A 26,581-nucleotide genomic window follows, 5' to 3' on the forward strand; every position below is an offset into this window, starting at 1 on the left:
TATGTGAGCAAGACCTGAAGTGCAAGCATTATATATCATACCTAGTTATACATTTTTTATATCACATCAGTATTATCTTTATTTTTACTTCAATTGAGTTTTCTGCATACCCCAAATTTCTCAGAATAGTGAAATAATAAATTAATAAGGTCCTATGGCCCTTATTCTGGTTCAGTCGCAAAGGCAAATTCCTTCTCAAATGGATAAAACCATGTGCACTGCAGGTGGTGCAGATGTAACAGGTGCAGAGAGAATTAGATTTTGGGTGAGGTTTTACTTCAAAGAGAGATATTGCAGTGTAAAAATAAAACAACCAGTATTTTCCCTACACAGAAACAAAATAACTCACCCAAATTTAATTCTCTCTACACAAGTTACATCTGACCCACCTGAAGTGGACATGGTTTTGTCCATTTGAGAAGGAATTTGCTTATGCGAGTGAACCAGAATAAGGTCCTGCATAGGCAAACACAAGGGGGGTTTCTGGTTGCACAAAAAAAAAAAAAACTCCTCTCAGCTTGTGCCTTAAATTATGACAACAATAGCACTGGTATATAATATGATCAATAGTGCTGCCACCACAGTGTAAGAGACAGAGCTGATGCACATGCCCCCAAGTTTACTGTGTGTGCGGGGGGATCTGAGCCTTCAAACATTGCAATAGACCATTAAGTAGCTGCCAGGAGGAAGAGACAGGAGCCTTAACATGAGGTGGGAGAATGTGAGCTTAGAAAGTGCAGTACTGGTTCTATTATGTCTGTGAATTTATGTATTTAATTTTGGCACGTTTAACATGTTCCTGACCACTTACTGTATCTTATTAAATGTGTGAAACAGCCTGTACTATATACCAACTGTACTGTTAAATATTAATACTGTATTCCATATTGTATCCAGTGTATAAAAATACACATTTTTATACACTGGATACAATATGGATACTAATTGTTACCGGTCCTCCAGACTCCCGTACTTACTCCAATGTCCTGCAGAGTGCGAGACTTTGGATTACATTTGGAAAAATCCTGCGATGGCCACTGGCCTACTGTATGTTTGCGATATGTGCTTATGCCTCTAACCCTGCTGCAGTAAGTAGCACTATGTTCTGAGCTGGAAATTGTACATATTACTTTGTGCATATTTCTATTTTTTTATGTTTTTGTTTCCTTTTTTTATATTTACCCTTTCAGTGCCAAGTGGTTTTGACAAGCAAATTGTTTCATTCATCACAATAATCACATAATGTAATGTTTATTTATTTGAATTTAAATAACAAATGTGAGCAACGCCGGCATTTTTAGCAGATATTTTTCACATCTCTCACGGAGAGGCGGGCACTGAAAGGGTAAAATAATTATATTAAAGCCATCACTTTGCTTTATTATGACGAAGAGGGTTCAAATGTATTGTCATACTGTATGAAAAAAGCTATTTTTGTATCACCTTCAACCTCTACTGCACCATCTTTATTTATTCTTCTTTATAGCATTTCCAAACATTGTATATCTGTGCATGACTGTTGTATGACTCTGGTATCCAGTAAAAAAGTTCCCTGCCTTACATTGACCTACAGTAGGAGCAAGTTTCATCTTTGCTCCTTTGTCCATGGCTAGCCATAGCTAGCCATGGCTATTCTATTGTTTTCAGCTGCAATACAATACGTATTGCAGCTGAGAACAATAGAATAGCCATCATGGCTAGCCATGGCCAAAGGAGCATAGATGAAACTTGCTCTTACTGTATGTACAATATGCAGTTTTTTTAAATAAATGTTATAAATCATAAGGTCTAACGTTGTTATTGTAATATTTTTGGAACATTAAATAGAGGTTGAGTATCCCTTATTCAAAATTATCGGGACTAGAAGAATTTTGGATAATAGTTTATTCCAAATTTCTGAATATTTTTATATTTCAATGATGGTTCAATTATGGTATAAACACATCAAACACATGAAATACATACAAATATATTTCATTTCTGCATGAATCAAGGTTTTAAAACATGAAACAAAGTTTGTGTACTATATCAGGCACTGAATATGAATGCTAAGCAATCATGTCCTTGCACATATTTAGTGCCAGTTACATGTCCCCGTCCCCCCCATTACTGCCAGTAACAGATGTCCCCAGTAGGTTTTTAGCAAAAAATTCAAAATAAAAGTACATTTTGGAGGTTATGTTTTTTGGAATAATTTGGATAACGGATATTTGGTAGTAGTAGTAGTAGAAGTACAATGTTCAGTTACAATATATAATTGGAACAACAGCAATAAAACAAAATTGAGCAATAACAGACATAGAGGTAGGTCTGGCGTGCTTGCAAGCTTAAACTCTTTACATTTTATTATTATTGTTACTTAAATAAATTATCTTGTTTTCCAAAATATTTTAAGATTGTCGAAAGAAGGTTGCTTAAGAGAATAAACTGATCCTACCACCTAAACATAGAAAAACTACCAGTGTAATGTCATCCATTAACACCAAGTACAACAAATATCAATATTAAATTATGATTAAATTATCTATATATCCTAATGCTCTCTTTTTATTAAATAAATGACTATCCTTTAAGTCAGGGGTGGGGAACCTGTTTTGTGCCAAGGGCCATTTGTATGGGGTAAAAAATCTTCGGGGGCCATATGTAAAAATGTATTTTACAAATTGTCCTTCTGCAGCCGTCCCACGCTCCAGCGGCTGCTGCTGAACAGGACTGACAGTCTCCGGCTACTGTTGATTAAGAGGAATTTCGCAAGAACTATCGTCCTCTCACAAGAATTCCCCTGTACTTGACTCCCGGCAATGCTGCGGGGCCACTCAGACCGGCTATGGGGGCTGCATATGGTCCCCGGACCTGAGGTTCCCCAGCCCTACTTTAAGTAGTATTTCAGATTAGTTACAGGGAGCAACAATGTAATGGAGCATTGGCGATTCATTTGGTCAATACCTTGCAATATGCATTTTGTTTGCATCTGATATTCTTTGTCTTAAAAAAACTGGAGAATGTAACTGTCTATTCATAACTGTCTATTCATCCTTCTCACAGACCATTCGATGGTATTGCATGCATAAGAAAATACAGTTCCACTAACATGAATATCTGTTTAGGTTTCTTTGAAAATACATTTAGAAACAAGTTTAGGACATCGGTGTAAAGTTTACTTCTTGGAAACATTTCTAGGGGAAAATGAAGCCCAAGTCTGAATCGTACGCTTGGACTAGGAGCCGTCCTGTGCACAGACCAGACTCTTCTCTCCTCCCAGTCTCTGACACATCGGGATAGTGCCAGGTATTTTGCTTCATTTCTAGCTTTCACTACAGCACTGTAAGTTTCTAAAAGTGAAAAATAGGGGTGTTGTTCATGAAAACCAATCAGATTTATTGCATCCAAGACAATGATTAAAAGAAATGTATTGGTCACTACGGGCAATATCCCCGCTTTTTAGTAAATTAACCCTCTATATCAATGTTTGTTTTACACAATGTTTGGCTCAGAAATCAATATGGTGCCATGAGTAATTAGACTTTAACAATGAGACTCGTATGAATAGTTCATTCTATGCAACTGCATTCAACACTCTAACATAAACTTGTCTCGAAGAAGTCCTCTAATTCACGACTTATTGACTTACCTGGGAAACAAATGCATATTTTGTCAGACATTCCAAGAATCCTAATCATTTACTGATATGGTTCTCCGTTTACAACCCAAAGTTACAGCCTCCTCCTACGTATACACGACTTTAACAGTGAGAAACCCGAGACTACAATATGTTGTATAATTTCTTAAACTATATTTGATGCTCTAAAGTGTGTACATTAGAAGTTCTCTAGTTTACCATGTGTTGACTCACCTGGAAAAATTGTCAAAGAGCCCTTCTTTGTCAGATGTTTCATCAACAAAGTATTGTTATAAAGGAGAAACTGATAAGTTATCAGTTTACAATGCAATGTAACAGCTTTCTCTTATACCATACTGGAGGTGGTCTCAGTGGTTTGGTAAATCTGTGGAGATCTCACTAAGACTCTCCTGTGTACGATATACCATAAGTAGTCTGCAGGGAAATCATTGACTCAAGTACATTTGAAAAAGTTACTGTGTCATGCAGTCTTAAGGTATCCTAGAAATAAAAGCTATCTATCCATCCATCTATCTATCTATCTATCTATCTATCATGGTGGGTCCAAAAAAACTTTGAGGATCGAATTCTAATAGATGAGAAAATTTGCCGCTTTGAGCTTTTAAAATGTGTAAAAAATTTCAGCTCCAATGATTAATTTCTTCAGTAGGAAGCAGAGACCTGGATTTTGGAAATAGTTATATAAATTGGGACTCTGGGCTGGCATTGAGATGTGTTGCACTTGTGACTTCTATCAGTCACCCAGCAGGCAATTCATCTCTGGTGGCTGTAGTACGGCACTACACACTGTGCTAGCAACATATTTAGACCTGTGACTTGTGTTTGTAATAGCAACTGCCAACACGTGCCTCTTTGTTATTTTCTGTTGAGGAATCATTCTATGACAATTCTGTGGCATTAGCGTCCTTGTGTTCTTGGTGTTTTCGTCCTGCTCGCTACTGCTTACTGCATACATTTTGATTATTGCAAGTAACCATGGCTCTGTCCAACTTTTCATCACATTAGATTGCTCCATTTTTAGCAAAACAAAAGATTTATTGTCCTCTTAGCTTCTCAGAAATGATTGTGTTTCTTATGAAAACTTCCAAAATATAGAGATCTGATTCCAACAGAAGATATCATGAGATTCATGACCTTTTAATTTCCAACTCCCTGCATCTCCGAGCCATTACTGAAACCTGGATTACTTACTCTAACTACTTCTCCTGCTGCTATCTCTGCTGGGGGCCTCACATTCTCACACACACCTCGACCTGGAGGTCGCCATGGTGGTGGTGTTGGGGTCCTTTTACCCTCTAGCTACTCCTATCAACTCCAGAACCATCCCTTACTTTCTCTACATTTGAGGTCCATGCTATATGCCTCTACCAACCTGCCAATCTTCGAGTTGCTGTCATTTACCATCCCCCTGGGACGCCCTCCAAATTCCTCGACAACTTTGCTTCCTGGCTTCCTCTCTTCTGACATTCCCTCTATTATCCTAGGTGATTTCAACATCCCTATTGATAACCTCTCAAAATCACCTGCCTCTAAACTCCTCCATCTCACATCTTCACTTGGTCTCTCCCAGTGGACCACCTCACCCTCCCACTTGAATGGGAACTCTTTGGATCTGGTTTTCATTCATCGTTATGATATTTCTGATTTCTCCAACTCCCCTTCTCCCCTTTCTGACCGCCACCTGCTCTCCTTTGCTTCTCTATCTCTACTAAGGCTACCATCACCAAATGTAACATTGAGGCTATTGACCCCTGATCCTTGTCCTCCCTATTTGACTCACTTCTCTCTCCTATTCTCTCTCTCATGCCCTGAACAAGCCACTTCCCTATACAATTCATCCCTTACCTCTGCACTTGACACTCTCGCCCCACCAACCACAATTCAGCCTCGCAAATCAACACCTCAACGATGGCATACCAAATGCACCAGATATCTTAAAAAATGCTCACACACTGCAGAGTGACAATGGAGGAAATCACGCTCTAAGGCAGACTTCCTCCACCTCAAACTTATGCTATAATCCTTTGGTACTGCCCTTTCCCTCGCTAAAGAATCTTACTTCAAAATTATCACCTCCTCCCAGTCTTCCAACCCAAATGCCTCTTTGCCACTCTCAACTCCCTCCTCTGCCCAATACCACCTCCTCTCCCTTGTCAGCTCTTGACTTTGCCACCTATTTCACATCCAAGATTGACTCAAGACATTTTATCCCACCAAAATGCCAGCAACCAGCAACCTCCTATCCCTTACCACCCCTCCCCTTCCCTCTCACCAACTCTGACATCTTTCTCCCATGTTTCTGGTGAGGAATTTATGGCCCTCATCCATTCCTCTCCCACCACCACCTCCCCACTTGACCCTATCCCCTCCCTCTCGTCAGGCATTGTCCCCTCTGCCTTCAAGCATGCTATTGTCTCCCCTATTCTTAAAAAAACAACCATTGATCCTAACACCCTTTCCAACTACTGACCCATCTCTCTCCTCCCTTTCACCTCCAAACTCCATGAACGTATTTTCTACAATTGCCTCACTGACTTTCTTTACTCCCACTCTCTGCTTTACCCATTCCAATCTGGCTTCCGTTCTCTCTATTCCACTGAAACTGCCCTCACAAAAGTATTCAATGATCTTCACGCTGCCAAATCTAAGGGCAGCTACTCTCTGCTTATTCTTCTTTACCTCTCTGCTGCATTTGACACTGTGGACCACTGTCTCCTTCTCCGAATCCTTCACTTTCTTGGTTTGCGTGATACTGCTCTCTCCTGGCTGTCCTCCTACCTCTCTGATAGTTCCTTCTCTATATCCTCTCTTAACACTACCTCCCCCCCCCCACTTCTACTAACCGTTGGTGTCCCACAAGGTTCTGTTCTTGGTCCTCTCCTTTCTCTCTCTATACATCCTCATTAGGTGAGATCATTAGTTCTTTTGACTTCCAAATTAATCTCTATGCTGATGATACTCAAATCTACCTTTCATCATCTGACCTTTCCCCTACTCTCCTCACTTGTATCTCCAACTGTCTCTCTGCTATCTCTTCCTGAAAGTCCCAGTGCTTTCTCAAACTTAACATGTCCAAGACTGAGATGATCATATTCCCACCCTCCCACACAATCTCACATCCCACAATCTCATTATCTATTAATAGCACAACTATCATCTCTAGCTCCCAATTACACTGTCTTGGAGTAATCCTTGACTCCTCTCTCTCCTTCAAACCACAAATTCAGCACCTCTCACAAACCTGCCATTTTCATCTCAATTTTTTTTCCAGAATTAGTCCTTTTCTCACTCAGGATGCCACTAAGACTATTATCCACTCACGGATCATATCCAGGCTGGACTACTGCAATCTCCTCTAACTGGTATCCCTGACAAATGGCTGTCTCCACTCCAATGTATCCTCAATGCTGCAGCCCGGCTCATCTTCCTTATCAAACACACTACCTCCACCTCCCCACTTCTACAAGCCCTTCACTGGCTTCCCTTCCCTTTCAGAATTCAATTCAAACTTCTCACTTATAAAGCCCTCATCCACTCCTATCCAATTTACATCTCTGACCTTAAATCCCTTTACACTCCTACTCGTCCTCTTCGCTCGACTAACACCCAATGGCTCTCATGCCAACTTATTACCTCCTCCCACTTCTACCTCCAAGATTTTTCACATACTGCTCCCTTACTCTGGAATTCTCTACCTCTCCCCCTCTTACCTCATGTGCTTATCCTTTCTTACTTCAGCCATCTTTGACTGCACCAAAGCACGCTATTTGCTGCCACCTGGATACTCATGTTGCAGCAATCGGCTGATGTTCCTATAATCATTTACCCTGTATTTGTCCTGTATTGTCTTCAACTGTAAGTTACTGTTTTTTTGTTTTGTTTTTTTTGGTTTTTCCTGTTTGAATATGTGTTCTCTGTAACTAGGTGCTGCAGAACCCTTGTTGTAATAATAATAATAATAATAATAATAATAATAATAATAATAGTTAGGCAAACCACCTGGGTATGGAGTGTGAAGCCAGGAAACAGGGTTCTGGAGATCAGGCGTGAGTCCGTAGCCGGGGCCGCTGGTTAGAAAGGCCACGGCGAACCCTACTCTGACTCTGTTGGGTACCTCGGGCAGATGTCAAACCCATGCGACAGCTAGTGTTCACCTGTGGCTGCCGCGTTCGAAGGAGCGAGTTAAGCCCGCTCCAACCCTGATGCAGCCAGGTCTTATGGGATGACAAAGAGTTTGAAATCATCAGAGGTATGCTCAAAAGGATACCATAACTACAGTGCCTACCGGCACCTGGCCAATGACAGTAATGCAACCCTGTAACAAGCACAAGTGGCAGGATACGGGGAGTCTCCAACAATATAATAACAGAGACACAGACACAAATCCCCAAAACAAGACCACAAGGGTTGTGGGGTGACTCTTCTTACCAAGACACCTGAATCCATGGCCAAGTGTGACCAGGGCCTGACAGGAATGGACAAGGGAACCAATTCCCCCACCGGCCGTGACCTAGGGACTTTGTGCTGAGCACAGCCCGGGCATGACAACACAAACTCCCTGGTAGGAGTGAGGACAAGAATCTGATGGACAGCTCCTTCCAAACAGTGACGCCACTCATCAAAGGTCCACTTGATGGCAAGTAACTCTTTATTCCCAACATCATAGTTGGCTTCTGCCAGAGAAAACTTTCTGGACTTATATGCACAGGAATGCAGATCAAGCGACTCAGGATCCCCTTGGGATAACACCGCTCCCGCCCCTACTTCGGAGGCATCCACCTCCACCTCCACAATGAAGGGAAGGTCGGGATCTGGTGCTTAAGGACAGGAGCTGATACAAAGGCTTGCTTCAAAGACTCAAAGGCCTTCTCTACCTGAGGGGACCACTTGGATGGATCAGCCCCTTTCTTGGTTTATGCCACAAATGTCGCTACGATGGAAGAAAAAGAATGGATAAAACGCATGTAATAATTAGCAAATCCAAGAAATCGTTGGACCGCCTTCAAACTGGTAGGACGGGCCCAGTCCATTATGGCTTGAAGTTTCTTGGGATCCATCTGAAACCCAGAAATAATGTACCCCAAAAAAGAAACCTGTGTCACCTCAAATTCACATTTCTCAAGTTTAGCAAATAATTGGTTCTCTCACAATTTTTGCAAGACTTGACTTCTATGCGAATCTAAATCTTGAGAAAAGATCAAGATGTCGTTTAAATAAATTACTACAAACTTGCCCAAAAAATCACGAAGGACGTCGTTGATAAGGTCCTGAAAAATGGCGGGGGCATTAGAAAGGCCAAAGGGTATCACAAGATACTCATAATGCCCCATCTGAGTACTAAATGCCGTTTTCCACTCGTCACCTTCCTTGATTCTAATGAGGTTATAGGTGCCCCTAAGGTCTATCTTAGTGAAGATAGTTGCAGACCGTAATTGATCAAAAAGTACCGCAATCAATTGAAGAGTATAGGTGTTTTTAACCGTGATCTTATTTAAGGCACTTGGCCTTAAGGAACCATCCTTCTTGGCTACAAAAAAGAATCCAGCACTGAGAGGGGACTTTGATGGCCAGATAAACCCCTTCTTAAGGCTCTTCTGTACATATTCATCCATCACTTTAGTCTTTATGGATAAAGCATATAATCTTCCCTTGGGCAAGGGAGCATTGGGAATTAACTTCGAGCAGTTAGCTTGGAGCTGTAAGAACTCCAATGAGCTATCTCACCCGAGCTCCAGTCAATGGCGGGGTTGTGTTTGACCAACCAAGGATGTCCCAACACTATGGGAACGACAGGACATGAGATCTAAAGAAACTAAATCTCCTCTCAATGAAACAACCCGATGCACAACAAAACTGGGGGAGTCTGAAAAGAAATTGCCCTGTTGGACAAGACATTCCCGTCCAACCCTCATAAGGTAATAAACCCGTTAAGTTTGAGGCAGTGAATACCCAATCGCTGGGCCAAAGAGATGTCCAGGAAATTTCCAACCGCACCACTATCGATGAATGCGGTACCAGAAAATTTGCTATCCTGGAATGTAAGGCAACTGGGAACTAAAAGAGAATCATGAGAGGAAAAAAGCTGTAGGCCTAAGTGAACCCTCTCCTCGTTCACTTGGCCAAGGCTTTTACCGGCCTATTAGGACAATTCCGGAGGAAATGTCCCTTGTTACCACAATATAAACAAAGACCAGCACTGAACCGGTGGGCTCTTTCCTTCAGAGAGATGTGAGTCGCCCCTAATTGCATAGGCTCATCACTCTCCTCAGGGACTAGGGGAATGAAGGGAAGAGAACATGCCTGTGAACCCCGCTCGGATCTCCGCTCGTGGAGATGACTGTCAATCCTTATAGCCAACTCCATTAATTTATCCAGAGAATTGGGTACAGGATGCTGGATGAGGCTGTTCTTGATGGCGTCAGAAAGGCCACAACTGAACTGACTCGTAACGCAGGGTCATTCCAGCCGCAGTCATTGGACCAGCGGTGAAACAATGTACAATAAACCTCCGCCGGGTCCTTCCCAGGTCTCTGTGTAGGCCTCCCTATCGGGATCGTCATAAAGCAGTCCTAAAGAGCTAAAAAAATTGTCAAGGCTGGACTGTCAGAGGGTAGCCCAAATGCCCAAGTCTGAGGGTCCCCCTGTAACAATGAGATGACCAGGCCCACCCACTGGGATTCTGAGCCAGAGGACCGGGTCCGAAGCTGAAAATACAATTTGCTGCTCTCTCGGAAGCTAAAGAAAGCTCTCCGATCTCCTGCAAAGCAATCAGGCAGATTCCATTTAAGTTCTAATGCCCCTGGATCGGGAGAACGCATCCTCTGTTCTTGGGATGCTACCATTAAAGACAGATCTCGTACCATTTGTGTTAATCCCTGGATCTGATCCAAGAAAGTCTGAGGAATGGGATTCATAGCACACACTACACAAACACAACGAAAAGGCTGTTTTATAATACCCCTTATATAGCCGGATGAGACCAGAGACAGCTTGACAGAAAGCTATAACCGGCACCACATTATGGGTGCTCATCCCTTAAAAGGGAGAGCCAGACCAATCCACGGCGTCGCTGCCGGCCCAGCCCCCTGATTAATCTCAGCCTTCAGGTGGCCAAGCGTGCATCTCTCCGGCATCCCCTGTTGCTAAGCAACCGCTGAGCGGCTGCAGGGGAATGCCGGGCGCATCGAGACGCGTCCTCTCCCCGGGCGGATGTGACGTCACGCCGCCGGGTGGAAGACGCGTCATCCGGTCGGGCGGAAGTGACGTGCGGATGCTCGGCGGTGCCGGGTGAAAGCGTCATGTGCTCCCTCCGGGCACTGCCCCCCCCAGCCGCCGAGTATCCTATTAGCCCACAAATAGGATAACCCAACACTAACCATAATAAGCAATGGGGTTTTGGTTCCTATTACATTTAAGCTTGCAGTCCTTGTAACGTGGCCACATTTCTGCACGTCCTACTCTATCACTAAGAAAGACTGTACAATCATGGTAATTGCTGTCACATTTGTGTTGATCTTTAGATATGCTAAATGATTTAAAGCTCAATGCACCTTGTCGTTTAAAGGTGAGACAGTCACCAAGCCCAACTTCTGTAAAACACCTAAGAACATAGCTGACACAGTTTAAATGGAAAAGGGGATCTAAAATGTGCACACCGTAGGGCAGGGGTGGCCAAACCGGTCCTCGAGATCTACCAACAGTTGATGTTTTCCAGACCCCATAGCTGGTGCACAGGTGCAGTCATTACTAACTCACATTTTCAAACATTCCTTCCTAACCAATCCTTACTATTGATCCACATACAGCTGGGAAAACATGAACTGTTGGTAGATCTTGAGGAACTGTGTGGCCACTTCTGCCTTGTGCAGTCTATTATGTGTACAGTATATCTGTTCACCTTAAGTTAGATATTTATTTAGTATTCATTTATTAACAGGCTCTTCAGTAAATTCTGTTGCACTGTACAATTGAAAACAGTGATAACACAAACTGGGTAGTTGCAGACAGTCAAAAATAGTAGGAGGGCCCAGGACATAATTAAGGAGGGGGGGGGGCTCCAAGGGTCATTACCCCTGCCCCCCATCTACCTAGGCCCCCTTGTGGCTGACATGTATTTAAAAAAATGTTTTAGCTAAAGGTTTTGATTAATGGTGCTGATCATCAGGAGATGAGGCACACTAAGTGTGCATTACTGGGAGTTGACTAAGTCCCTTATTCTGATTGACTCACTCGGATACAAACTTGTTTGGAGCACGTTCCTTAGCCCACTGTGCATGCGTAACATTAACTATGCGCATGTGCAGGTTCTGTGACCCATGCTTGGACATGACCCAGCGAACAAAAATAAGTTGCCGAACACGCTCAGGCAAAGTAGGCATAATGTGGGCAAATCAAAGGGCGCGGATACAAAACTGGGCAGCAACCTGGGCGTATCCATGGGTTGTGACAACAAGTGCTGGGTGGTGGCCTCACTCGAGTAACCAAGCGCTGGGACTGTTTCAGCTGAAAATCACCCGCTCAAAAAAAGCAAGTCTCACGCCTCACAGCCCAGCCGCCTTAGTAGGCCAACATTCACTCGGGCAATCAACATGCACAATAGCTAAATTTCTTTCACCTGCACGCAATACACACCCATGCAACATAGATGTTTCTCTCATTAATCAATTAACTAACTACATGGCAGCAACACGGGAAGCCAGATTAACCATTTGCAGTTCTCTGCATTCATATCTCTTATATATTTCGTTGTTTTTTACACACAAATGCAGCAGTATTCTTAACTGCTATTACTGTATGTACCAATTCTATATATCCAACCTTAACACACAAGTGTGCTTGTCATGTTAGGACAATAGTACACACAATTACAAGAAGTCCACATGTGTTGTGTCAACTCTCATACTTGCATGCAATTAGTTAATTGAATGCAATAAACAGCATACACTTTGGGTAATTGGGTTTGAACATTACTTCCGAGCAGATTAGTGCTGTGGCCTGTTAAACACCAGCAGAGCCTGTTCGCATGGACGTCCGCACGCTAATAGTCTGAGAGGACAAGCTCGGGTCCGTATAAATACGGTAGCGTATGTGCATTAGCATGCCACTCCCCTTTGTGTGTGGAACCGAATAAACTGATTTGCTGGCCTTATAGGTGTGGCTTTGCTCCCCCTTTGTGCACGTGCAGACCGTTCACTCGGCTGCGTGCAAATGTGTAAGTGAACGAATCAACCAGAATAAGGCCCTAAATCCCATGAGACTTTGCACAAGAGGTCAGAGGCTGAGAGGCTTGTGCTGAGCTCTGATTGGTGGAGCTCAACACATGCAAGTTAGAAAGTACCTGATATTGCTGTGTTTCCCATTTTGTTTTACCTCGGTCATCTTCATTCCAAAATTGTTGGGTATGTTCTTACACCTATAGAACCCTTTTGATGTCACTGATAACTTTTTTTTGGAGATGTGGGGCAAAGGCTTTTAACGAGCTTGCTTTTCAAATTTGGAACTTTTCTAAAAATAGAATTTGGATTGTTGGGGAGCTCTGATGCAATAACAGGGTCCTTCTTGAGCCACCCCGATGTTTTTTAAGAATTATTTTAATATGAGAAATCCATCACAAATGACCATTTAAATCTTTCCCTTCCATTTTTTACTGGCTTCCAGGATGATGTGGAGGATATGTACAGTAAATAACTCTTCCTGTGCCACATCACGGGAGAACAAACTTCCTACCATATATAAACAGGTGGAATGCAACCGAAAGTTTCTATGTGACCCGCATACAGATTGAGCAGCTCCCGTCGGACATCAGTGGTGACATCATTGTCCTCCTTTTTTTTTTTTATCTGTTTATTCAAATTTTTTCATTCCTTAACATTGGACAGTAAACAATATACAATTTGGACAAGTGAGTATAAGTATACAGAGTTACATATCATCGCATATCAACATTATTATGTGATTTTCTTACAATTTATCTTCAGTGTTGCATTATGACCTTAATCACCACTATTACTAGATATATTATCTATGTCTAAGTAAGGTCGCGATTACTACCAAATTATTACACTTGTCCCACTATACTCCTATATTAAACAGACAACATAGAACAAGACAGACAAAGACAAGACATAGCTTAGACAATACTCGAAAACATCAGGAAAGTTATAGGGGGGAGGGGGGGTAAAAGGGTGGAATACTTGTATTGGATACAATTACTTGAGATTGGAGAATGTCATCAGGAGATCTGACATCAAGAAGAATGTTATGCAGTGACAATTATATTAATAAACAGATTAATTTTTACTCAACCTTGTTGTCAGTATACATTTGTCATAATAACGAGCATTAAACCAGTGATGCCAATATTCTAAAATAAAAGGTTAGAATTAGCCAGGGTTGCAACAATAGCCTCCTCTGTTTTGTAATTCAGTGTCCAGAACAAGGTAAACGCATTTATATACCATATGAGGGAGATTTGGGAGTATCATATATTGTATCCACCAGTCCTGTTCAGCTCGTGGCTTCAAATATTAAAAGGATATGGGCCTTAGTCGTAGTGTCCAAGGTGTTCATAAATGGCAGCCACCTTTCCATAAACTTTCTTGCTCCGTTAGGGAGGTCCAGTTTGGCATACTTCCTATCGAAATCTAGGATCTGTGTGAGTTTGCGTTTAAGAGTCTCCAGTTGTGGTGCTGCTCTCTTAGTCCAGAACAAAAGTACCGCTAAAATTATAATGATCAGTGCTAGATTATTTTTGTCGAGTGTCTCTGTAGACCAGTTTCTAAAGGATAGCCCCATCAATGCCAGAGGGTCAAAAATTAATTTAACATGGAACATCTCGTAAAGAAAGTTTAATACTTTCCACCAATACCTGCGAATTTTAAAACATAGCCACATACAATGTGCGAAGTTAGCTACAGAGGCTCCGCATTTCATACATGCCCCCGTTTCTTCTTGAATCATAAAACTGCGTCTATGTGGGGTTATGTATGCCCTATGTACAGTTCGCAGGAACACCTCCTGTAAATAAACTGCATTTAACACCCTAAGTGATTGCATTTGTATTCCAATAATATCTTCTATTTGGGTGATAGCTGGTATGTCATTGACCCATTTTTGTAACAGAATCCGCCATTGTGGGTTACTCAGGGATTGTCCTTTTATAAGTAATGTGTATAAGTGTCTTATCTTATCATTTTTAAATAATAGATAATATAAAAGCAGGTCTACAGAGGAAACCTGTGATATAGGGATTGCGCCCCTCATTTGTAAGCCTTCCATAGAGGAGATAAGATGACGTACCTGTAGGGAGACAAAGAAGTGCGACCGTGGGAAGTTATATAGCTGTGATAAACCAGAGAAAGAATGCAAGCATCCCCCTGGGTCAAATACACGGCAAGATAAGTCGAACCCCTTATCTTTCAAACACCGTACGCAACGGGATGGTCAACGAGGGAAGAAAGGATGGGTTTCCCCACAATGGCACAAACTGGGATGAGAAGGGGTTTCTTGAATATTTTTTATTCATCATTAACCACATGACATAGGTATCACTAAACAAAATATGTGACTTGATTTCCCTTGGAATAACTGTTCCCTTTCATTGGATCACGGCTCCCGTAGAGAACGGATGGCGAGCAGCTCGATCTAGATCAGGGTCGGTATATGTACCTTTATTTAAGATCCAATCCGATGCATATCAAAAAAAGATTGCCATTGAGTACACCTTCATATCCGGGAGTCCAAATCCTCCCTCCTCCCTAGAAGTCTGCAGTTTTGCCCTTGCTATTCTCGGACGTTTTCCCTGCCATATGAATTTGGAGAACAGGGCCTCAATGCGAGCTAAATCTGCTCTGGTCAGCTTTAGAGGAATCATTTGCATGGCATAGAAGATCTTTGGAAAAATGATCGATTTTATTATTGCTAATCTGCCTAGGAGTGAGACAGGAAGTTCTCTCCATGCTGTCAATTTCAATTCTATGGAATTATGGTATGTGTGAAATTCAATTTATATAATTTAGATAGGTCAGAGCTTATCTTAATTCCTAAATATTTAAAATGGGATTCTGTAATAGTAAAAGGGATATTTATTTGTTGCAAGGACAGCGAGTTCGCCCCCCCCCCCCCAGCATCATTATTTCTGATTTAGATAAATTGACCTTGTAACCCGAGATCTCCCCGAATGAACCAATGAGGTATAATAGAGCTGGTATAGACTGTTCTGGTTTCGAAATGAATATCAAGGTGTCGTCGGCGAATAACGCTACCTTCAACTCTTCAAATTGAATTTTGATTCCATGTATAAGAGGAGATGTTCTAATTGCCGTCGCTAAAGGCTCTATTGCTATCGCAAATAGGAGGGGGGACAGAGGGCATCCCTGCCGTGTCCCCCGACCCAGTTGAAAGAACCGAGACAATAGTCCGTTACATGACACAGCGGATCTAGGAGCAGTATATATTGTTTTGATAGTTGCTATAAATTCTGGGGGAAAACCAAATAGCTCTAATGTTCTAAATAAATGTGACCATGAGACTAAGTCGAATGCTTTTTCAGCATCGACTGTGAGGACCATTTGGGGGTCATCTTTTGTATCTTTTTTTATGATAAGACTGTTGGATAGCCGCCAGTATAGTTGGTACTATCGTTTTCAATCTCTCTGCTAAAATTTTTGTATAAATTTTATAATCTGCATTTAGCAGAGAGATTGGCCGATAAGATCCTGGTCATTTTAAATCTCTACCTGCCTTCGGCAACACTTTGATAATAGCATCCGAAAAGTACAAAGGAAGTTTTTCCCCTCCCTTAATGTGATTAAAAACATCTGTCAGAGTTGGTATAATTTTGAGATCCAATACTTTATAAAATTCATTGGAGTAGCCGTCTGGGCCTGAGACCTTTGCCAATTTAAGTTGTTTTATTGCCCTGGTTACTTCCTCCGTACTAATCGGATCAATCAACTTCCTTTTCGCTTCTTCCTTTGACTTAGGGTATGGTAAGGAATCCCAGAATAAATTGCCCTCATGGCGGGCCTCAGGGACGTCGTTATTAAGAGGAGAAATCGATTCCGTCTGGGAGATCTGCGGGGGAGAGTACAAGGTTTCTTAGAAGGATTGTAGTATTGCGGCTGTCTCTTCATTTGATTTGGAGACAGAGCCTTCAGCTTTCTTCAGGGGATGAACCACTGTCCTTTGCCTAGATCCTCGTAACAGGTTCGTGAGCATAGAGCCCACCTTATTGCCAAACCTATAAAATTTTGAATGGACATTAAAGAGATATTTGTCTCCCTGAATCTTGAGATATTCCTCAAATTGGGTTTTAGCTGATTGATATTTCGCTCTGGTATCTACATTAGGTAGGAGTTTAAACTCTGCATAAGCGTCAGTTAAATCTCTTTGAAGCTCTAGGTATTTAGACTTTTGGTTTTTCTTAATCTTAGCTACATAAGCAATCACTTCACCTCTGATGACAGCTTTAGCTGCCTGCCAAAGATTTACTGGATCTATACCTGAGCTCTCACTACCTCCATTTTCCTTTAAGAACCTATGCCATGCAGTCAGTAACACGTCCTTCAAACCCCCAGTCTGAGCCAAATGCGAAGGAAACCTCCAAATCTGCCCATTTGTAATTGAACTTGGCAGCTCTATAGCCAGTGTAACCAAACCGTGATCAGATAGCACAGGTGTATGTATTTTGGTCGCCTTGACCTTAGGGAAGAGGGGTTCAGCTATGAAAATAAAATCTATCCGTGATCATGTACCATGGGTCAGAGAAACACACGAAAATTCCTTTTCGGTCGGGTGTATTGCCCGCCAGACATCAATCAGATTAAGAGATTTAATAAAATATGGGACACCTATTTTTGGGAGGGCTGTAGGATTTTTAGGTGGAGAGGATCTATCCATTACTTGAGAGGAAATAAGATTAAAATCTCCACAAACAATAAGGGTGGAAGAATCAATTGTATGAAGGATAGCTAATAATTCAATAAAAATTTGTTTTTTGTATTGCGTTGGAGCATAAACATTGCAAATGTGAAAGATATTCCCCTCTATTTCTATCTTAATTAGTAGATATCTGCCATTTTTATCCACTGATACCAACTCAGCTTGAATGCCTACTGTACGTCTAGCTAAAGTTATCACTCCTCTAGACTTTGAGTTATAGTGAGCAGAGCCAAGAACCACCCAGTTGAACATTTGGAGTTTCCTGACTTCCTCAGGCATTAGGTGGGATTCTTGTAAACAAATTATGTCTATACCTTGTTTATTAAGGTAAGTCAATAGCTTCCGCCTTTTTGCTGGCTTGTGAATACCCCTAACATTCAGCGATCCTATATTCACTGGCATACTGGAATTACAACATATTCATAATTAGCATTCCTATAGGAGGGGGAGGGAAGGACACATTAGGATGACACACAGAACAATTAGACACACAAACAATGACGACAGTACGACAGACACAGAAAAACAAAACCTATATACACTAGCAGCGGCTAAAAATACTAGAACCATAACTATGACCTCCGTAGCGAATTTAGATGCAACTAAATATCCTCTCTCTCCTACTATCTATAGCGACACAGCCTTGTCGCTTACCTGCTCCTGGATATTCATAAAATATGTATAACATGTCTAACAAGCCTTCATCCAAACTAGAGTCATGCAATGACAGAGACATAGGTCTATGACCCCAAATTTAGAGTAAAAACATAAACAGTCAAATCACAGTTTGAATTAAATCTCCAAGTCCCTCTGTTCCTAAGGGAAAAAGGAAAGAACCCTTTAGCAATCCTGGTACCAGACAATTACTGCTTCAGATCAATTTCTCCCCCTTTTCATCCTGGTTTCTTGCCGGGTGAATCCGCTATGTCCTCTGGACGTTTGATCAAGCGTTTGTTAATCAAAAAGGTTTTTGCCGCTTCCACCTCTGTGAAATCATGTGGGCCCGAGTCAGTGAGTACCCGAAGTTTTGCTGGGACTAACATAAAGAATCGGCATTCTGCTTGAATCAAAGCCGTACAGAGAGGGGTAAAGGCTTTCCTAGCCTTCGCCACCTCACTAGAGAAATCTTGAAAGATCCTCATGACATGACCATCACATTTGACTGGGTTTATTTTTCTGGATGCTGACCACACAGCCTGTCTGTGAAAATAATTTAGTATTTTTAGTATCACAACTCTTCGGCTTAGTGGGAGATTGATTAATGTTAGGCCCCAGCCTGTGTATTCTCTCCACTACTATATCCTTAGAGATCACATCCAACTGTAAAGCTTTCAGTATGTTGGTGCGGAAAAAATTGCGTGTCTTTAACAGTTTCTGGTATACCAGTGACTCTTAGATTGTTTCGTCTCATCCTATTTTCGATATTTTCTAGCTTTTCTGTAAGCTGTTTATTGTCCTTGGTCAATGCTTTCACAGACCTTTGTACCGCTTGTATGTCATCCATATTAGAGCTAATTTGGGCCTCAGCGTCAGTCAGTCTCTCTGTGATGAGGCTAATCTGCTCTGTGATATCCTTTACTGCCTGCTGTAAAAGCGGGGCCATGGAGGCTTGAATTATTGCTATGAGTTCCCCTTGGTTCAGTGGCGTTGCCCCTATTATGCCCACATTATCTAGGGTACCTTGTGGCTGGACTGAGGAGTCCTTTATGGGTTTCTTAGACACCGGGGTCCCCTGGGCATTGTCTGCTGAAGACGCCATGTTCTGCTCAACGCGTCTTTTTTCTGACCTTTGTGGTTGGGGTGCCGGGGGCTGTTTAGCTGCGGTTTGCGGCTCCACGGATCGGTCCATCACTGCCTCTGATCCCCGTGGGGAGTGGGATCGATTTCTGGGCCTGGAAGACAGGATTAAATCCAACGAAGCTGGAGAGACGACAGAGCTATGAGGAGACGCTGCTTCCTCCTCACATGCCGCACCGGAAGTCATCTACATCATTTTCCTCCTTGTGCAATATTAGTCCTCCATTATTGGTAGACCATCTGTATTGGTGCGAGTCCCAACGCTTTGGTACTTTGTTGCTGTATTGAAATATTGTAACTTAACAACACATCACTATTTTATTGTGTTTCTTTCTTTTTATGTGTCCCCCCCCCAGTGTAGAAGATGAGCAGAAGGATGTTGAATTTCCGGAGATGCCTCAGGAAGAACAACTGCTGCTCAGCCTTCTTCACAGTAGCGGTTATGTTGGGCCCCCATATAAGGGGGTTGAGGTTGAGGTTGTTTCTACCCCATCACTGTGTGAGCTGGTCTACTTCACATCTATATGCAGACTTGTCTTCGTCCTTGATGAGGCCAAAGACGGTGGTGTCGGCTGCAAAATGTATGATTTTTACTGATTTCCCAGCCAAGGTGCAGTCGTTTGTGTATAGGGAGAAGAGCAGGGTAGAGAGAGGACACAACCCTCCCTGCACTTCTCCCAATACACAAACAATGGCACTGTAACGATTGGTCTTTCAGGAAATCATCCCATCCTGATATCTTCTGCCTGTATACGTCAAATTGTAGCCAATTTTTGGATGTGTAGCTATCAGATTCTTGTAAGACTTTCCAATGCTTAGACATTCAAATCAGACAGCTCACAGTTGCATATGCACAGTAGTCAACCTATAGTTCCATCATAAGATTTTGGAATTTTTGAAATATAATTCTAGATTCGGCTCTTGGCTTGGTAGTTCTTATAGGAAGTAGCACAAAAGTAAAGCTTCAGACAACTATAATTCAGTGTATCCTGTATGTAAACTTGCAGATTTAGTAGGGCTCATCACACCCGTGACTATTCACTGGATTGCCACAGCAAGTTCCCAGGCATCACAATGGCTTTCTTTTTATCATAGTTAAGAACTATTGCCACTGGTGGCTGACTTACACAATCAACATCAACAACATCAGTATCAACATCTTTATTAAAATCAGATAATAGATAGATAGATAGATAGATAGATAGATAGATAGATAGATAGATAGATAGATACTGTAGCTAACAGGGACATCACTAAAATCTCTTTTGGACTAGAGTTATTAGAAATTTGTTGTAGAGGCTTGAGAAAGGGGTACAGCCATGAAACATTGCTAAATACATTTTTGTTACACCATTGGGATTGGAATCAAGTCTCTAAGTGCCGACTCACAAAGATCAATATATACAAGTGGACCCAGGTCCAGCTTCAGGAAGGCACCAGGGCAACTCAACTGACAACCAGTGGTGGAGTGCCAGTTACCATCAATACTTGTGTGTATACAGTTGGAGCCCCTGTCAACTTTGTTCCTTAGGTCGTGGCTCACCATGGCTAGCCATTGCTATCCTATTCTTCTCAGCAGCAGTATAATACATACTGTAGAACAATACAGTAGGGGATTAGCATAGTAATTCTATTATATATCGATGAATATTATTGGCAAAATGTAGCAACACTCTTAGCAGATTTGGGTAAACTGCTTATTCTGTAAATATTCATAACTAATTTAAACATTTTAAACAGCTATAAGAAAGACACATTTTAATGTTCCTGTAAAGAATTCTAGGTACTTGTGTAAATCACGGCTCCCATCGCATGCCATCGCATGCCATATGTAGTGGCATGCGATGGCATGCGATGCGATGCGATTTCACCCTATTTTACATTGGATTCAATGTAAAGAGTTCCCCAGACCCCCAATTTTACCCCCTCAACGGCACCCCACGATTGACGCCAACCCGAAGCGTGGCGAGCGCAGCGAGCCCGCGAGGGGCGGCGGTGCTCGTCTTCCGACCTTTTCATACCCATACTATCCACGTCGGCGTGGAGTTGAGAATATAAAGTGTGGCGAGCCCGAAGCGTGGCGAGCGCACGCGTATAACTTCACAGGTATACGCGTGCGCTCGCCACACTTCGGGCTCGCACTTTATATTCTCAACTCCACGCTGACGTGGATAGTAGGGGTATGAAAAGGTCGGAGGACGCGCACCGCCGCCCCTCGCGGGCTCGCTGCGCTCGCCACGCTTCGGGTTGGCGTCAATCGTGGGGTGACGCTCACAATGGGGTTGCGTAACTTTTTCACCATGACGGGGCCATATACAATGTGAAATGGGTCATATTGGCCCATTTCACATTGTTTCCTATGTAAAATGCACTTAATCAAGTCCATCTTATCGGTGCCCCCGATTTTGCCTTTGCCGGCAAAATGGACCTGATTTCAAAGGAAATCGGGTCCATCGCGTCCATTGTGTACCTTAACTTTAAGATACACGATGGACGCGATTGTGGCCGTGCTAGGAAACAAGTACCAAAATATGTATATGTCTGTTATGAATTATATCTATATAGAGAGAGAAAGAGAGAGATGAAACACATATATTTCAGAACTATGCCACGGAAGCAATATTGATGGCTCTCAATTAATGGATTTAAGCATGCAGGGGAGAGGTGCCCCCTTGGGAGCAGGAGCCCGGCGGCAGATGACTCCATTGTCTCCCAATGTTCTGCTTCTGGATTAGACCATGTCAGGCAACTAGTTAACAGGTTTTAGGTTAAGCTTTTGCTAATACAGTATCAGCAGTTAAAGTGAGGGAATACGGGGTGAACTAAGTTCCACCACCTCTAATGGTGAGGTGGAACAATTTAACCTCCACATTGGCCCTGCACATTTTCACAGAAAAGCATTTTAGTGTGCATGGGGAAGCCAAAAACCCTACCACTGGACAGTCTACGCGTAATGGGGGGAGAGGATGGGGGATAATTAGGTGGCATAGAGAAATCAGTTGCCCCACCTCTGCATAACCACTGTAAGCCCTGTACACTATTTTTAAATGTAATACTGTTATTAGTGGTAATAATATTATATGCTATTCAGGTGACCACATCATGCCACAGACAGAACTGTCCTACTCATCCTTATATAGACGTATGCATTTCAGAAGCACAAGGTCAAAAGCCATCTGTCCAAAATTTTGGGAAGATTTTGTTCCTTTTAATTCTTCTTTTATTTGTATCCCTCTCTAATAAAGTTAAATAAATGTAAATTATGCTTAAGACTTTCAAAAGCTCTTCTGAAGTCTTTATTCCGTAAACTGTATATAAAAGGATTAAGCAATGGTATCACAACAGTATAAAGCATTGATAGTGCCTTGCTGGCCTCCAGTAATTGTCCTTCAGATGGAACCATATACACAGAAAACATAGTTCCAAAATATATACCCACAACAGTCAGGTGGGAGCTGCAGGTGGAGAAGGCTTTCTGTCTCCCACTAATGGAGCGTATGCTTAGGATAGTGTTGATGATGTAAACATAGGAAATGATGATCATTGTGAATGGACAGACGAGAACAATAACACCAACTAAAGCGGCTTGGATTTGAATAAGTGATGTATCAGAGCAAGATAGCTCTAGAATAGGAGGAAAATCACAGAAAATGTGGTCAATAACATTTGGTCCACAGAAGCTTAATTTATATATCTCAATTTCATTGACCAACAACACAAAGAAACTTAATGACCATGACACAATGACCGATTTTGCACAAAATGCTTTGTTGATGATTGCGTTATATCGCAGTGGGTTACAGATGGCCAGATATCGGTCATAAGACATCACCGTTAGGATGAGACACTCTGATGTCTCTACATTAGCAAATACATAAAACTGTAACAAACAGGCACCGGTAGACATGGTGGCACCATCATGGAGGACAATGTGAAGCAAGTTAGGGAGAATATTTGTGGCCATCAGAATATCCAATATAGACACTTGAGTGACAAAGAAATACATTGGAGAATAAAGATTTTTGCTAATTGAAACCAAAAATATGATGATAAAGTTACCGCATACGGTTACACAGTAAATGAGGAGCAGGAGCAAGAACAATAAGCTGCTACAGTTTTTAAGATTTGGAAATCCCAGGAGAAAGACGTAAGATGTGTTCTGCTCACACATTATGGGCCTTATTCAGATCTGAGCTCAGTACAAATTTGTTCGGAAAATGGGCAAAACCATGTGCACTGCAGGTGGGGCAGATGTAACCTGTGCAAAGAGAGTTAGATTTGGGTGAGTTATTTTGTTTCTGTGCAGGGTAAATACTGGCTGCATTACTTTTACACAGCAATTTAGATTTCAGTTTCAGCACACCCCACCCAAATTTAACTCTCTTTGCACAGGTTACATCTGCCTGACCTGCAGTGCACATGGTTTTGCCCATTTTCCAAACAAATTTGTACTGAGCTCAGATCTGAATAAGGCCCTATGTTAGCAAGACTGGAAGTGCAAGCATTATGGGGGAAATTTACCAATATGAAAAACCTAGTTTTTCGTATTGGTATTTCCCCTACGACTGCATACGACTGTTTCAGTCGTATGCAAAGTTGTGTTCTTGAGGGGAATGTACAAAGCAGTCATATACGACTGCTTTGTAACCCTCCGATGGTGTAGTGATTCGTATTAGCTGGCCATATATACGGCTGCTAATACGAATTTGTACAGGTAGTCAGATCCGTGCAGGCTGCAGTGTGTAAAAAAAAATAGAAAAATTAAATAAATAAATGAAAAAACAGCGTGGGGTCCCCCCCACAGCTGTAACCAGCACCAGGCTGAAGGATCCGGGGCTGGTAATTAAAAATCAGGGAACCCGACGAATAGGGGTTCCCCGATTTCTAACAACCAGCCCCAGGCTCCAGGTCCGGTTTCCAAAATATGGGGGACAAAATGACTAGGGGTCCCCCGTATTTTAAGAACCAGCCCCAGGCCAAACCAGCCAGCAGGGTAATGTCACAGCCGGGGGACACTTATTATATAAGGTCCCGCGGCCAAAACATTAACCCTACCGACCAGTCAGCCTGGCCAGGGGCCCTGGGGGAGTGGGGACCCCCCAATGAAGGGGTCCCCCCCTCCAGGACTTACCTGACCAGGCTGAAGCCTGGTGCTGTCCCCGGTGACCCTGGGCTGTGGTCACCGGGCTGATAGTGGTGTAAAAAAAAGAATAATCTATTGTCTAATGCTGGGGCACTAGGAGTCCCAGCAAGCCTCCCCCGCAAGCTAGGACTTGGAGAACCACAAGTCCCAGCCTGCGGGGCATTAAAGGGCCCGCTGGGTCTTGTAGTTCCACAGTATTAAAAATAGTAAAATAAAATACACTGACACACATTTAAAATAAAACTTTAATACATCCAAAGCCCTTACATACTGATACTTACCTATCTTCTTCCCGTAGGTAGCCCTGGTCCTGATGTCCTGCAGTCCTGTGTCGTCTTCTGGCTCCATGTTGACGTCGCTGTCCATGTCGGCGATGGCGTCGGCGTCCGGAGTCCGACAAAATCCATGTGGGAAGCTGTGGAAGGAAACCATACTCACCTGTCCCAGGGCGACGTAGTCCAGGGATGGGTCTTTGCAAAAAAACAAACCGACACGCGAAACCAGACGAACAGCAGAGAGACGCGCGGTGTTTGTGTACATCGTGCGGCTCCGCCTCCCGAATCCCGCTATTGGTCGCCTTGCGGCCTAGCGGCTCCTGATTGGCCGCAAGGTACTCCGGTTTTCACGGTTTCCTCCCACAATCCAAAAATATACTGTTTGTTCAATTGGCTCCTAACAAAATTAACCCTAGAATGTCTGTGTGTGCGTGTACATGTAGTAGGAAATATAGATTGTAAGCGCCACTGGGGCAGGGACTGATGTGAATGTTCAAATATACTCTGTAAAGCGCTGCGGAATATGTATGCGCTATATAAGAAACTGTTAATTAATAAATAAGTTAGTAAGAAAAACCTGTAAACATTAAAAAGGATATTTGGGCACCAATGGTGATACAATTGTTTTTAAATGTAATATTTGATTGTAGATCTGTAGACAATTTGTATGATACTAAGGAGTAAATTTACTAGGTGGAAGTTCTATGGAAGATCAGATGTTGTACATAGCAACCAATCTTGATTCACACCACACATGTGCTCTTATGTACTGTACAGATTGACAGTACAGCTGCAGAAACATGGTTGTACAGTGCACCAGGTCAGAGCTTGGCATTGTCCTTGGTATAAAGTCCCATATAAATAACTTCAGCAAATAAAAAATATGGCAGAAGATGCTTCCGACCTCAGAACCAGGCCCAGAGACACGTATTACCAGCAGGTGCTTAAAATACTTAATAATGACTTGCTCAAAGAATAGTTCTCCTGCAGATGTAAGCTGACCACAAAGAACAACAGCCAAGCATTACTCAATTTATGGACTTTTAATGCTCTAGGTCATAAGTTCAATGTAAAGTCAATGTACATAATATTCAATGTTATTATTGTCTCAGGAACTTGCTCACTAGCCATTCCAAAGGTCTTCATGTTCTCTGATGACTATTTGCAATTTTCCGTTTGCTGGTATCAATAAGCATATTTTTTTCTATATCCAGGTGTCTATGGACCTGGGTACTATGCAGGTCCTGGATTGTATCTGGGTATTCTGTCCATATGGTACACTTGTGGATGGGATGAAAAATATGTGGACCTGACTGTTTGTTGGACCCTACTAAACACTGAAATCACTGCATTTTGTGTAATTTCTTCTAGGAGTAACCGATTCAACCCAGGGTAATCCTATGCAGTGCGCCTAAGATGGCTGCCTCACCTGGTACCTTCTGAGGGTGGAATACACAACCCATGGAAGTTATTATGCAAAATTTCAGAACCAATCCTGCATTATTATTTTTTTGTGTGCTCAGTTTTCTTCTTTATTTGTCTGCAAGGCCTGTCTTCTGCCGTATTACATAAATCTTCTATATTATGTGCATTAATTGTGATGTCTGTAAAACGCCTTGAGCCTTTTGTAGAAATAGCGATATATAAACAAATTATTTTTATTATTATTATTATTATTATTATGACTATCTATGTAAATAAATGGAGAATGTTAATCTGTTTCATTCCTACTTACAGAACATATTATGGAATTGCACCGCTAAGCAGATACAGTTACATTAACGA

The 26,581-nt window shown here is 42.2% G+C and overlaps 1 protein-coding gene across 1 annotated transcript; it reads right to left on the minus strand.

Moving 5' to 3' along the window:
- Positions 1-22,598: 22,598 nt before the first annotated feature.
- On the minus strand, positions 22,599-23,549 carry LOC146073452 (olfactory receptor 11L1-like). The gene has a single exon (XM_083180631.1). The coding sequence runs from the start codon at positions 23,547-23,549 to the stop codon at positions 22,599-22,601; it is 951 nt and encodes a 316-aa protein (XP_083036757.1).
- Between the last annotated feature and the right edge of the window lie 3,032 nt (positions 23,550-26,581).

Source organism: Crinia signifera, chromosome 4, assembly GCF_055691185.1.
Source record: "Crinia signifera chromosome 4, ASM5569118v1, whole genome shotgun sequence".
Classification (NCBI taxonomy): Eukaryota; Metazoa; Chordata; class Amphibia; order Anura; family Myobatrachidae; genus Crinia; species Crinia signifera.

Bases quoted from the DNA above. Each gene is read 5' to 3' on its own strand.
- LOC146073452 (XM_083180631.1), bottom strand. From the start codon at position 23,549: ATGTGTGAGCAGAACACATCTTACGTCTTTCTCCTGGGATTTCCAAAT.